This window comes from Schistocerca piceifrons, chromosome 3 (assembly GCF_021461385.2).
Source record: "Schistocerca piceifrons isolate TAMUIC-IGC-003096 chromosome 3, iqSchPice1.1, whole genome shotgun sequence".
Classification (NCBI taxonomy): Eukaryota; Metazoa; Arthropoda; class Insecta; order Orthoptera; family Acrididae; genus Schistocerca; species Schistocerca piceifrons.
The window spans coordinates 533,441,453-533,456,029 of NC_060140.1; the positions used below are offsets into that span (position 1 = coordinate 533,441,453).

General features: G+C 42.3%; 1 protein-coding gene across 1 annotated transcript in view; it reads right to left on the reverse strand.

Moving 5' to 3' along the window:
• Positions 1 to 14,577, reverse strand: part of LOC124788210 (patched domain-containing protein 3) — a 394,908-nt gene that overhangs the window by 14,731 nt on the left and 365,600 nt on the right. Inside the window, exon 6 of the mRNA XM_047255388.1 lies at positions 11,719 to 11,850. Coding sequence (XP_047111344.1) covers positions 11,719 to 11,850 — 132 coding nt within the window. The remainder of the gene's footprint in view (positions 1 to 11,718; positions 11,851 to 14,577) is intronic.

Consider the following 14,577-nt stretch of genomic DNA (forward strand, 5'->3'; position numbering starts at 1 on the left):
TCAGGACACTGCCACGTTTCGCAAGTCAAAAAGTCCGTATGTATTAAACAAAAGATAGCATTTAATATGTTAGATGTTCAATTCTTACTAACTTTTGTCAGTTGTTATCCTCACACCGAAAATAAACTACGAATACGACAGACTCTACAACACTATTAACAAATCGAGGCGGCGAAACAATATTGACATTAAAAACCACAGTTTTTTTGCTCTCTCGTGTATTTTACACACATTGGCTTTGATGAATAAGATGATGAAGTTAAGACTATGAAATTAAAAATTATGCAATATGACATAAAAAGATAAAACTGTAAAAGTAGACCAATGACGTAGGGACTTGAGGATGTCAAGTCATATTCATGTGGCGACTCGAGACAATTTTCTAAAATTGGGGCCTATCCCTACAAAATCGAGACAGCTAGCAAACAATGATAGGGAAACTTCAGTTATGTTCAAATAAAAAGACTTCACTAGCGATTTGCTCGAATCAGCCCCAAGGACTGTTTTAAACTTCACTTATGGAATAGCGCAAACTGGTTAGAGAGCATCTATATCTTTCACTATATGCGCTGAAGAGCCAAAAAAATAGTATACCTGCCTAATATCGTGCAGGGGTCACGTGAGCACGCAGAAGTACCGCAACGCGACGTGTCATGGACTTGACTAACGTTTGAAGAAGTGCTGCAGGGCATTGACGCCATGATTCCTACAAGGCTGTCCATAAATGCTTAAGACTACGAAGGGTGGAGATCTCTTCTGAACAACACGTTGCACGGCATCCCAGATATGCTCAATAATGTCCATGTATGGGGAGTTTTCGTGGCCAGCGGAAATGTTTAAACTCAGAAGAGTGTTCCTGGAGCCACTCTGTAGCAATTCTGGACGTGTGGGGCGTCACACTATCCTGCCGTAATTTCCCAAGTCCGTCGGAATGCACAATAGACATGAATGAATGGAGGTGATCAGACAGGATGCTTACGTACGTGTCACCTGTCAGAGTCGTATCTAGACGTATCAGGGGTCCCGTATCACTCTAACTGCATACGCCACACGTCATTACAGAGCCTCCACTAGCTTGAAGAGTCCCCTGCTGGCATGCAGGATCCATGGATTCATGAGGTTGTCTCCATACCCGTACACGTCCAGCCACTCGATACAATTTGAATCGAGACTCGACCGACCAGGTCCAATATCGGTGTTGACGGGTCCAGGCGAGCCGTAAAGCTATGTGCCGCGCAGTCATCAAGAGTACACTAGTGGGCCTTTGGCTCCGAAAGCCTATATCGCTGATGTTGCGTTGAATGGTTCGCACGCTGACACTTGGTGGTGGCCCATCATTGAAATCTGCAGAAACTTTCGGAAGGGGTGCACTTCTGTGACGTTGAACGATTCTGTTCAGTCGTCGTTAGTCCTGTTCTTGCAGGATCTTTTTCCGGCGCAGCGATGTCGGAGATTTGAGGTCTTACCAGATTCCTGATATTCACGGTACAATCCCCACTTCATCGCTACCTCGGAGATGCTGTGTCCCATCGCTAGTGCGCTGACTATAACACCACGTTCAAACTTAGTTAAAGGTTGATAATCTGCCAGAGTGGCAGCAGTAAACGGTCCAACAACTGCGCCAGACACTTGTTGTCTTATACAGGCGTTGCAGACTGTAGCGCCGTATTGTGCCTGTTTTCATGTGTCTGTATTTGAATATGCATGCCTATAGCATTTCTTTGGCGGTTTAGCGTAGTGTAGTTCATTCGCGCAGGTTGCCATATTTCAATACACAAGTTGCAAAGTATATTGATGCTGACAATGGTGTTTTGGAACATCAGTTGTGGAAGGAAACTTACAACAAAACACATCACGGAAAGGTCATTTTATTTACTATCATACGCACAATTTCCATTCCTGAGAGAATCTAAAGGTTATATCTCGCAAACTATTTACGATTTATTATCATTGAGAATGGTAAATGCTGCCACCTGAAACATATTGCTGATACTCCTGCGAAATTTATGTGACCCTGTGGGGCAGGGTTTGTCATTTGTTCGTTCAGTTGACGTAAGAATTATTCTTCCTTTTGTTTAGACGACAGTCATAAAATTTAACCATACAAGGACCAGTTTCGAGTATCTTCAGATGAAATGTTGCAGCATAAAGATCCCTGTAAGATCTGACGTGGATGCGTTAACATACACAATACATCCGGATGCTAGCGGGTCTTAGATGATACAAAGCCCTTTACGCTGCAGCCTTTGATTTGTAGTTTACTATAATCTATAGTCAAAACAGGCCATTATGTGACTAACAGCTGATATTACTGCCTGAACAAATAAAAGGAAAAAGAATTCTTACATTACTGATGATATTCTCAACGCAAAGTTCATGTCGAAGCTTACTGCCAAGAATAAAGGAATTTATTGCAGCTTATGTACAGCGTTGTGTTTGAGCACAGAGGATCAGGTTATTCGCAAAGTGTACGCAGTGATAAAATAGGAAGTCAGTCTTCTAGCTCTCCAGCAGTGAATGGAATGAAAGGGACACTTAAGTGTCCTCTGACATGCACTTCACATTAATTTACGGAACACAGATGTCGCGGTGAATGGACATGTAGTCGACAGCACACGTCCTGTGGCCTGGGGCACGTTCAGATTGATCCCTAGTGAGCGCCTTTATACCGAGTCGTTTTATTGCGTTGCAAACTTACATACAATGGCCGGCCTCGAGCGCTGTAATTGGCACAGAATTCATCGCGGTCACCTTGGAGATATCATTCTTGTATGTCCGTGCTTGCAATTCGCCTCACGGCGTTAAGGCTACCGTATATAATTGAGGTAATAGCTCTCAATATTACAATTTGGTCAGTCATAAAACTACTGTTTTCCACTACCGAATGCTTAGTTTACGGTTTATGGATACTTCTACCTGACGACCGCTATGATTTTAATTTAATTCAAAGAGAATGCGACCGTTACGTTTTTTTCCATCTTTTATACAGAGCGGGATGATGATTTGGTTAAGACAATGGACTCACACAAGCATGTTGTTGTTGTTGTGGTCTTCAGTGCTGAGACTGGTTTGATGCAGCTCTCCATGCTACCCTATCCTGTGCAAGTTTCTTCATCTCCCAGTACCTACTGCACCCTACATCCTTCTGAATCTGCTTAATGTATTCATCTCTTGGTCTCCCTCTACGATTTTTAACCTCCACGCTGCCCTCCAATGCTAAATTTGTGGTCCCTTGATGCCTCAGAACATGTCCTACCAACCGATCCCTTCTTCTCGTCAAGTTGTGCCACAAATTCCTCTTCTCCCCAATTCTATTCAATACCTCCTCATTAGTTATGTGATCTACCAATCTAATCTTCAGCATTCTTCTGTAGCACCACATTTCGAAAGCTTCTATTCTCTTCCTGTCCAAACTATTTATCGTCCATGTTTCACTTCCATACGTGGCTACACTCCATACAAATACTTTCAGAAACGACTTCCTGACACTTAAATCTATACTCGATGTTAACAAATTTCTCTTCTTCAGAAACGCGTTCCTTGCCATAGCTAGTCTACATTTGATATCCTCTCTACTTCGACCATCATCAGTTATTTTGCTCCCCAAGTAGCAAAACTCCTTGACTACTTTAAGTGTCTCATTTCCTAATCTAATTCCCTCAGCATCATCCGACTTAATTCGACTACATTCCATTATCCTCGTTTTGCTTTTGTCGATGTTCATCTTATATCCTCCTTTCAAGACACTATCCACTCCGTTCAACTGCTCTTCCAAGTCCTTTGCTGTCTCTGACAGAATTACAATGTCATCGGCGAACCTCAAAGTTTTTAAATCTTCTTCATGGACTTTAATACCTACTCCGAATTTTTCTTTTGTTTCCTTTACTGCTTGCTCAATATACAGATTGAATAACATTGGGGAGAGGCTACAACCCTGTCTCACTCCCTTTCCAACCGCTGCTTCCCTTTCTTGCCCCTCGACTCTTATAACTGCCATTTGGTTTCTGTACAAATTGTAAATAGCCTTTCGCTTCCTGTATTTTACCCCTGTCACCTTTAGAATTTGGAAGAGAGTATTCCAGTCAACATTTCTCTAAGTCTACAAATGCTAAAAAAGTAGGTTTGCCTTTCCTTAATCTTTCTTCTAAGATAAGTCGTAAGGTCAGTATTGCCTCACGCGTTCCAATATTTCTACGGAATCCAAACTGATCGTCCCCAAGGTTGGCTTCTACCAGTTTTTCCATTCGTCTGTAAAGAATTCGCGTTAGTATTTTGCAGCTGTGGCTTATTAAACTGATTGTTCGGTAATTTTCACATCTGTCAACACCTGCTTTCTTTGGGATTGGAATTATTATATTCTTCTTGAAGTCTGAGGGTACTTCGCCTGTCTCATACATCTTCCTCACCAGATGGTAGAGTTTTGTCAGGACTGGCTCTCCCAAGGCCGTCAGTAGTTCTAATGGAATGTTGTCTACTCCCGGGGCCTTGTTTCGGCTCAGGTCTTTGGCTCTGAGCACTATGGGACTCAACTGCTGAGGTCATTAGTCCCATAGAACTTAGAACTAATTAAACCTAACTAACCTAAGGACATCACAAACATCCATGCCCGAGGCAGGATTCGAACCTGCGACCGTAGCGGTCTTGCGGTTCCAGACTGCAGCGCCTTTAACCGCACGGCCACTTCGGCCGGCGGCTCAGGTCTTTCAGTGCTCTGTCAAACTCTTCACGCAGTAACGTATCTCCCATTTCATCTTCATCTACATTCTCTTCCATTTCCATAATATTGTCCTCAAGTACATCGCCCTTGTATAGACCCTCTATATACACCTTCCATCTTTCTGCTTTCCCTTCTTTGGTTAGAAGTGGGTGCACACAAGCATAGTACAATAAAAAGTCAGCTTCGCATCTCCCTGTGACTTGAGCCTTGTTGATGTGAAGGAACTGGATAAAACGATATGAAAACCCTGCTATAAAAGCCTCATTTTCGGAGCTTAGTTTCTGAGTTGTCTGATACACACTGACTTCACATCCGTGGAAATTCTCTCGACCGACAGTGTGTGATCGTTGTAGTATTGCGTTGCTCTAGCGTCATGTCGGACTTCGCAATGGGTGGGGGAGGGGCGGGGGGGTGTCCTCATAAAACGTTAATCATTACCTCGAATAAATAAAACTGTGTAATTTTTATTCGTTTTCAGGTACCTACTGCAAACATGTTACATATTAGTAGACCGCTAGAAAATACAAAACAATACGGTGCAGCAGGTCATGGGTGGTGCAGGATATCGTGTGGTGATTTGTTTTCTTCGTTTGAAACGGAACAACGCTGCAATAATTCATTCTGAGTTTGTGGTAGTGTACGGCAGTGATGCACCATCATACGACACACACACCTGTACCGTGGTCAAACAAGCGTCAATGACGAAGAACGAAGCGGTAGATAACACGTAGTTAAAAACGGGAATAGCAAGAAAAGTGCAGGTTCTGGTGCTCGAAGACTGCCAATTTCTGACACAGGGACCGTTAAAAAAATAATAAAAATAAAATAAAATACGTCTCAGAAATTGGGTTTGACTACAAAGTCAATCTATACAACTTCGCCACCTAATCTCATTGGCCCTCATAACAAGAAAAACATAGTATATGTTGTAGTCATACGAAACATACAAAATACTGTTTAATCAGAACGCCTGTTCTTTAGCCCTTTCAGGTCCTCTGCTACTATTGTGTACATTAACTTACAGTGTCTTAGCAGCACCAGAAGTATTTTTTCCCAATGGAAACCTGAAGTACGCGTTTGTGAATGTTAACCTTTTCATCACGTACAAGTGCTGCCAACTGTTGGGCATCACTATGAAAGTATCAGAAAGTCACTGTGGCAGTGCGCAACAGCTCGTGACCATCAGAATATACTTATGTGGTTGGATCGCTATATTCCACTGTATAATTGAATGTTGTTATTGTAATTTTGAATGGTAATTATTGAATGATCATTAAACTATTTATTACAATAAAGAATATTTCGTAATTACTTATTTTAGTCCATAAAATGCAGCGAAGTGTGCGAAGTATGTTTTGAAAACTGGTACGTATTTTTGTGTAAATCTTTCATCTAAAATCATTATAAATCACCTAAGAACGTTAACACATAAAGAAAAATTTTCCTTCCTCCAGAAAAAATTCAGGTCTGAAAGGGTTAAAGAATCGAACTCCCCTACATCAAACTGCTTCGGACACATGATTACAGATAAATTAAAGTGTTGACTATTTGTCATTAAACATGTAAACGAGAAATTATGTTTGAAGTGTATTGGAAATCTCTATGCTCTCTCATTATCAAAGACTGGGTTAGTAGAATCTGGGCATTTTGCGCTACGTGTTAAGCGGAAGCTAGTTTGTCACGCTAGAGTATCATGTTTATGACGTCATAATTCATTGGACCATATGTCGTACAATGATATTATTTTGAAAGTACCTTCAGTGGGATATGTGGATACTGTCTGCCAAATGTGTTGCGAATAGAGGTAATAGCGAAGAAGTAATACATTAAAACGTTATTCCAGGTGCTGAAATTTTACTACAGTAACAGCGGGGATGTAGTAGATGATAAACTTTTTTCCTTTCAGTTTATTTATTATGGGTGACGAACAGCAACTGTTATTTAAATTGGCTATTTAACTGGGTATAAATATGCAACCAATCGCTTTTTTGGATTTGACAAACGATTTATTGCGCCATTGACTAGTTTTCGAGCCACTGTCTCCTCGCCGGATGGAGGTGTTACAGAAACGTTATATCGTGGACCAAGTGTAGCTAGAACGCCGTGGTGATGGGGCTGGCGAAAATGACGGAAATTTAGCAATCGGCAACTAAACGTTTATGAAACGGAAATGTTACGTTTTGCGTACTTACAGTGCACAGCATCGTAGAATCCATAGGGAATCCGTTCCCATAATGTACATTGCCAGGTTACACACAAAACATACACAATATTTAGCGGTACTTGGTTTCAAACTTATTCACAAAATGTAAATACTGGATGTAAATACAAAGAATATGTATACAACAGCTTGATACATCCTGATCTTTGGCCTCAGATGCATTGCATTACAAAATAAATATTTTAAAAGTACAGATAATATATTTAAGTGAATCTTTCGAGTAACAGGTGTGTTCTTATATTGACAATATACAAGTAACATACCTTTTCAATCCATACTACTTGCATATTGTCAATATAACACAACTGCAGCTAGCAAAATTCAGCATCGAATGTCAGGTTAAAGATCACGATGTAGCAAAATGTTGTATCAATTGTAGACATATTATCTATATTTATATCCAGTATTTACATTCTGTGAATAGTGTGAAACTAAGTGTAGCTAAATACTGTGTGTATTTGTGTGCACACCTGATGATGTATGGTACGGCGTAAAGTGAAGCGCCAGCGCGCCTGTCAGAAACGAGAGAGCAGAGACGGCTGTGAAGAAGACGTCAGCCAATTGCACGCTGACCGTCTCCTTTCCAGGACGACAATGCGACGGCAGCGGCCTCTATGCGAAGCGGACTGGTCGCGGCCCACTTTTACAGCAGCATCAAGATTAAGCACTTCAAGACCAGCGACTTAGGAGCTGTATATACTGAAGAGAATTCTTATTTGCATGTCGCCCTTAGCTTGCGACACTTCTGTGTTATTGTCAAAGTTACGTCTTGTCATTGATTCATTTCCTTTTGTAACAAAATTCATTAACACGATTTGCTTGAATTGTTGCCTAGCGATCCGAGAAAGCAGGTTTTCCTACGCACCCCACATTTGACGAGTCGGCAGGATACAACAGTGTACATTATGGGAATGAATTTGCGGTGGATCCTACGATGGAGGGTATTGTAAGCACAAAACGTAACAACATTTCCGTTTCATAATCGTATCGTTATCGATTACTAAATTTCTGTCATTTTCGCCAACCGCATCACCACTTCCGTTTCATAAACGTTTCGTTATCGATTACTAAATTTCTGTCATTTTCGCCAGCCGCATCACCACGGCGTTTGGATACACTTGGTACACCATATGATGTTTCTGTAACACGTCCATCTGATGGGGAGCCTGTAGTGACTCGAAAACTAGTTAATGGCGCAACAAATCGTATGTAAAATCCAAAACAGCGACTTGTTGCCAAGTAAATTGTCAATTTTTTCCGTTCATCATTTTGTACGGTGTGTCAACGGGAAAATTTTTCACAGAGGTTCAAAATTTTGTCTATATACTGTTGGAAGTTGCTAGATTCTCTCATTCTTAAATACTTGATGGATGTAGTCTGGGTGACTGGCGCGCCGTGAATTACGGTGCCTCAAGACAATACACAGGCTGGAGATGTAATAATTGTCTTAGTGTTTTAAAACTTTAACATAAGATTATGAAACTTTCTGGAAGATTAAAACTGTGTGCCAGACCGAGACTCGAACTCGGGCGAAAGTCAAAGGTCTCGAGTTCGAATCTCGGTGTGGCACACAGTTTTAATCTACCAGGAAGCTTCAAGTGAGTGCACACTCCGCTGCAGAGTTAAAATTTCATTCTGTCAACGTAAGATTGCACTTGTTAATGAAGGTATTATGACAGCATTTTAAATTTTTAATTTTCGGTGAATAATTATATGAAGCATTGAAAATGAAATTTGTATAGCCCCTGTAAGCCGTTAGATAGGCAACCTGGAGTTGTAACTTACGCCACGAACCGGGTTAGCTGTTTAGTAACAGAGGTTAATAAATGCGCACCAGGTGATGGCAGCATGGTGTGTGTTTATAAAATTCTGAAGAAGAAAGTTGTGCTAATTTAATTGCTCGTGATCTGAAAGTGAGACTTTGTGTTTCTGACAGGGGAACGGATTAATCAATGCAGGATGCCGAGTGGTCTGTAACCGTAGCTGCTTTCCCTGGCGGCCAGACGCCTGTTCTGTGCCCACGCCGGGCAGTGCGGCTTTCTCTGGAAGACGCGAGAAGCACAGCTAGCTCAGAACCACGAGTGACGGCTTTCTACAGGTCGAATGTTGCAGCGTAAGCGGCAGTCTGCAATACGCGTGATCCGTCTGGCACACGGCGCCCCATCTGCAGAGCGGGACACTGCTGAAGAGCCATCACTCATCTAGACCTCTCTGCGTCATTGACGCCGCAGAGTTAGAGAACGAGGTCGCAGTACTCTCCACTCGGCAGCGACGCGAGGACCGGCACATATGTACAGCGAGGCACTGAGAGCACACACTGCGGTGAAAGGATTCCTGTGTCTGATTTCGTGCGCACCTCGGGAGCTGGAAGGCTCTCCTAGTATAATTCCCTCAGCATCGCCTGATTTGATTCGGCTACATTCCATTACACCTGTTTTACTTTTGCTGATAATCACATTAAAACTTTTTTCCCTCCAAACGCAACCCATTCATCTCAGTTGATCTTCTAGGTTCTTTACTGTTTCTGACAAATACAATGCCATCGATAAATTACGCGTGTTACAATACCATAAAATGTGAATTTGCGAAGTCGCCTTGTGTCACATGACCTAATTTACATGGATTATAAATATGCAGCGTGCAGTATCCCCGTTTTATTTTGCGCCTCCAATATAGCAACACTTATAACGTTACGTATTACATTAAAGATATTATCGTCCACGGTGTGTAGAGCTGAGACTTAATTTAGTCTCTCCATGTTCATTTCTTTACGAAAATGAAGAGGACAACAAAGAAAATCAATCCGCGTTCAGCAGTAGAAAGAAACAGCCGCCACTGTAACGAACTCCCCCATTTACTGTTATCCGCCATTACGTGGGGCGTAAAAGCTATTGTTTGATGTGGCATAATTACCTGAAATAATTTTAGGTAGCATGTAAGAAGAGTGTATGCTTGGGGAATTATCAAATGTTATGTTCGAGGCAAGAATAAATAACAAAACATATATAAGATTCCAGTTTCGTGTCTTGTATATTATTTACTGATCAGATAGATTTTTATGTTCTCGGAATATTATCCATACAGCACAAAAAGCAAAAGAAATTGTTTTATAGCGTTCCGTCACCCATAAATAAAAGGCGGTGAGGCCAATTATTAAAAAATTTAATGTGGGATTCTGTAAGTAAAAGAAAAAAACTCAGTTCAATAAAGCTAAAATATAGAAAATACTACCAAAATAGAAGGGCAAAATAGAAGGGGATGCTATAAGCGCGGATTCCGGACCAGATTTGGATTTTAGAGACGTGCTGCAGTTGCTTGATTACATGAACTTCATGCGGGTTGAAAGGCAGACACATCTACAAGTATCAGGTATTAAGAGAAAAATATTCGATATTTTGAGAGATGGTTCAAAACAAAGAAGAAATGTCCAGTAAACGTGAATTCTTAAATGCATATCTTCGCTGGTCATCTAGGCTCATTTCCAAGCGAGACTCATCACTGAAGACTATTCCACCCCAGTTAATGAAGTTCCATGCGGAAGACGTGCCTCGAGACGCCCCGAATAGCGCCTTACCGCGCGACAACCAGGGGTGATGGTCGTGGGTGCCATTTCGTATCACAGCAGGACGCCTTTGGTAGTCATCCATAGCACTCTTGCAGCACAGCGGTACGTCGACGATGTTCTACATCCCGTTTGGTTGCCCTTCATGGTAAGCCATCCTGGGCTTACGTTTCTGCAAGATAATGCTCGCCCGCACACGGCTTTGTGCTTGCGAAACCCTCCCTGCCGGCCGAAGTGGCCGTGCGGTTAAAGGCGCTGCAGTCTGGAACCGCAAGACCGCTACGGTCGCAGGTTCGAATCCTGCCTCGGGCATGGATGTTTGTGATGTCCTTAGGTTAGTTAGGTTTAACTAGTTCTAAGTTCTAGGGGACTAATGACCTCAGCAGTTGAGTCCCATAGTGCTCAGAGCCATTTGAACCATTTTGAAACCCTCCCTGGGCCAACAAGATCACTGGATCTCTCCCCAGTTTTAGCATTATGGACAGAGCCCTCCAATCAGCTCGGGATTTTGGCGACCTAACGCGTCAGTTGGACAGAATTTGGCTCTAAATCCCTCAGGAGAACATCCAACAACTCTATCAACCAGTGCCAAGCAGAATAACTGCTTACTTAAGGGCCAGAAGTGGAGCAACACTTTACTGACTTGCTAAATTTGTGAAACTTTCTCTTGAAAAAATTTTCCAATTTTCCTGAAATTCTAATCATTCGTTTGTACATGTACATCACATCTACCTATTTCCGTCTCATTTGGGTGACTCCTTCGTAGTGCGTTTTTCCTTTTTTTTGCCCTACAGTGTCATTCACCTACTGAAAACATCTGGTCATTTGTTGCAAATAGACTGCCACACAACCATCCTGCAGCAGCTACAATTGATGAACTCTGGCAAAGAGTTGAAGCTGTGTGCAATGACGTACCCGCCTGTGTCGTCCTATTTCAGTTCTACTTCATGCCGAGGAGGATTAGATCCACTGTTGCTACCAGAGGCAGCTGATATGTGTGCCAAATTTCTCACCCTCTATACACCAAATCCCCCAACAAATTTAATCGTTTCTTATTATTATTATTATACTGTATAAGCACAGCAAATAAAATTACGTGTTTATTAACTTTGGTGGTAATTTTAATGCGCGGTAGTGTACAAGTACGTTACTAACTAACGCAGGAAATTCTGCATTTGGAATATGAGGAAACGAGAGGAGAGAGAAGCGAAGACTCACCTGATTTTGAGACGGGCAGCACGCGCATGCAGGTGAAGGAGTGTAGGTTGCGCTGTTCGACGTATCCCGAGAGGGCCATGCAGCCCGCGAAGAACGTTATGTGCCACAGGAAAGTGAAGCACACGGCGAAGCCTGCAAAAATCCACCACATAACACATGTCAGGCGCCCCACAGCTTTGGCGGAGTAAGAAAATTATCTACTGCAAAGGGTAACTACCGGGTAGTTAACAATTAAAGTGCAGCTAGTCACCCGAGGTCTAGTATGGGCTGTAATTATTGCATCGCAGTGCAAACTTGGTAGATATTCTACTGCGTTAATGCGTAACCGATTTACGCTGAAATAAAAAAGAAAGTAGTTCCAATTTTGGCCACCAGGAGCAAACCTGGCACTGAGAATGCAAGAAAAATGTATAGAAATATTTCTATACGTAACGGATTAAGAACGGGACGCGGGCAGAAAAGATCACACAAGTGAGACAGACATAATGTTGATTTTAGTATTAACCGCCACTCACACAGTTTGTTCAACATGAGCACCGGAGACATCGACGAGATGCTGTACAGCGCGAGATTAGCACGTTTTGGTCAAAACTGGAACTAATTTTTTCCAGCGTAAACCGGTTTCGCATTGACGCATTAATATGTCTACCAAGTTTCGCTGCCATATGGTAATTACAGTCCACACTGAATATCCGTGAGCAGGTGCACCTTAATCATAACCACCCAGTACTGATGTTAACATGAAGCAGAATAGGCGTTATGTGCAGTGATAGTGCGCTGTCTTCCTGCAACGACTCACATTGGTTCGGATGCGAGCAAAATCACAGGGCCCCTTGTAACTGGGCAAGATGAGACGGTTCACTTGCTGTAGAAAGGGAAGGGCGCTTTACACACCGTATTTCTTTTTCTGGTTGAGCTTTTCAGTATCCATCGGCGTCTTCGAGGATTTCTTTTCCATGAGATAGCTCTTTCCAACCGAATTCCAATAAAAGTGCTTCTGTGGCACGAGATACGCGATGTTTTGCGGGATTGTTTAAAAGATTCCGCTCTACTACTGACTGAAATATGAGGTTGAGAAAAATATGGAAACGCTGTGAGAAATGCATGCTTGGATATAAATGCAGATGTTAGACAAGCCTGCAGGTTGTGCTGCTTTATTTGACCCCAAACGGCACCTGTGCAATGACCTCAATGCATTCGTGGTCAGCACAGTGTTCCTTGTAGGTGAGTTCATTTTGTTGGAACTAAGTGACTTCGAACATGGGCAATTGGCGCTTGTATGCTAAATGCTTCCGTAACCAAGGTAGCCGATGTGTTTGGTGTTTCAATCAAGAGGCACCGTATCGAAGATTTGTACCTCATGAAGGGAAAGTCCCAACGCGGAGCCGGCCCGAGTGGCGAAGCGGTTCTAGGCGCTACAGTCTGGAACCGCGCGACCGCTACGGTCGCAGGTTCGAATCCTGGCTCGGGCATTGATGTGTGTGATGTCCTTAGGTTAGTTAGGTTTAAGTAGTTCTAAGTTCTAGGGGACTGATGACCTCAAATGTTAAGTCCCATAGTGCTCAGAGCCATTTGAACCTTTTTTTTTTTTTAACCCAACGCGGACGAAAATGTGTATTTGCGTCCCAAGAACGAAACAAAGCGGGTTTTCGGTGATGATTTGGGTAGCAATGTCGTGGTATTCCATGGTTACTCTGCAAGTTCCCGTTACTGAAAAGGAGTATGTGCCCATTTTGCAGATCAGGTCCATCCTTTGGTACTTTTGGTTCCCCAAAGCTGATGCTGTGTTCCGAGTCGGTAGGGTCCATGTACACACAGCTCGTATTGTCCAGAACGGGCTCTGTAAGCACGAGGATGAATGGTAGCATCATTCCCTGCCACCACAGCTACTACATTTTAGTATTATTGAGTCACTGTAGTCTACTTTGAAGAGAATGGTGCGTGATCGTTATCTATCTGCATCGTAGTTGTCTGAGCCATTTTGCAGGAAGAATGGTATAATATTCCCTCCGAAAACAATACAGAATCTGTATTTATCCACTTCGAGACGTCTGGGAGCTGTTTTCAGTGCCAACTGGTTTCCTGTACTTCATTGGGCCTGGTAATGCGTTTTAGGGATTTCCACATTTTTGTCCACTCCCTGTAGCTGAACCATTTGAGATAACGTATTCACTGAGGAGGTGAGTACGATGGCAAGACTTTGATACTGAATTATCGAAAAGATTCAAGTTAGTTATTAAATAGCATGTAAGTAAATTTTACGTAGTAATTCAGGTTTGCCTGGTTGAAGAGAGCACAGGTAATTGCAATCTCTTCTACCTCGTGCGTCCAGCGTCATTCTGTAGGGAACTATTCACTTCCATTTAGCAAATACCTGAGCTAATGTGATTTTCATTGTCCGTTACCATAGCACAGAATTAGTATTACCTAAAGGAGCAGCACCTATATTGAACACTAGGTTATTATTCACCATCGCCATCAGCCATTTACCACCCATTGCTGAATTAAGGACTCAACAGGACCTTTCCGTGCTTTATAGTCTTCAGTGATACACATTTGCTGCGACTCTGTGATTCGTAATGTCACTGGTACCTCTTCCATTAGCTCATCATCCCAGTCTTCTCATTTCTTGTGATCCAGCAAAGAATATTCTTGGTCCATTTACAATCCATTCACCTGGTTATGTGTATCGCCCAATTTCATTTCATACTCGTTACACTTTATTTATTTAATAGCAACTAAAAATAATATTTGAGAAAAGAAGTCTACAGAATACTGTTACCGGAAGGGATTCATTAATGGGACATCTTCTATGGCATGACACTGTAAGGAGCGACAGAGGAGAAAAATAGTAAGGGC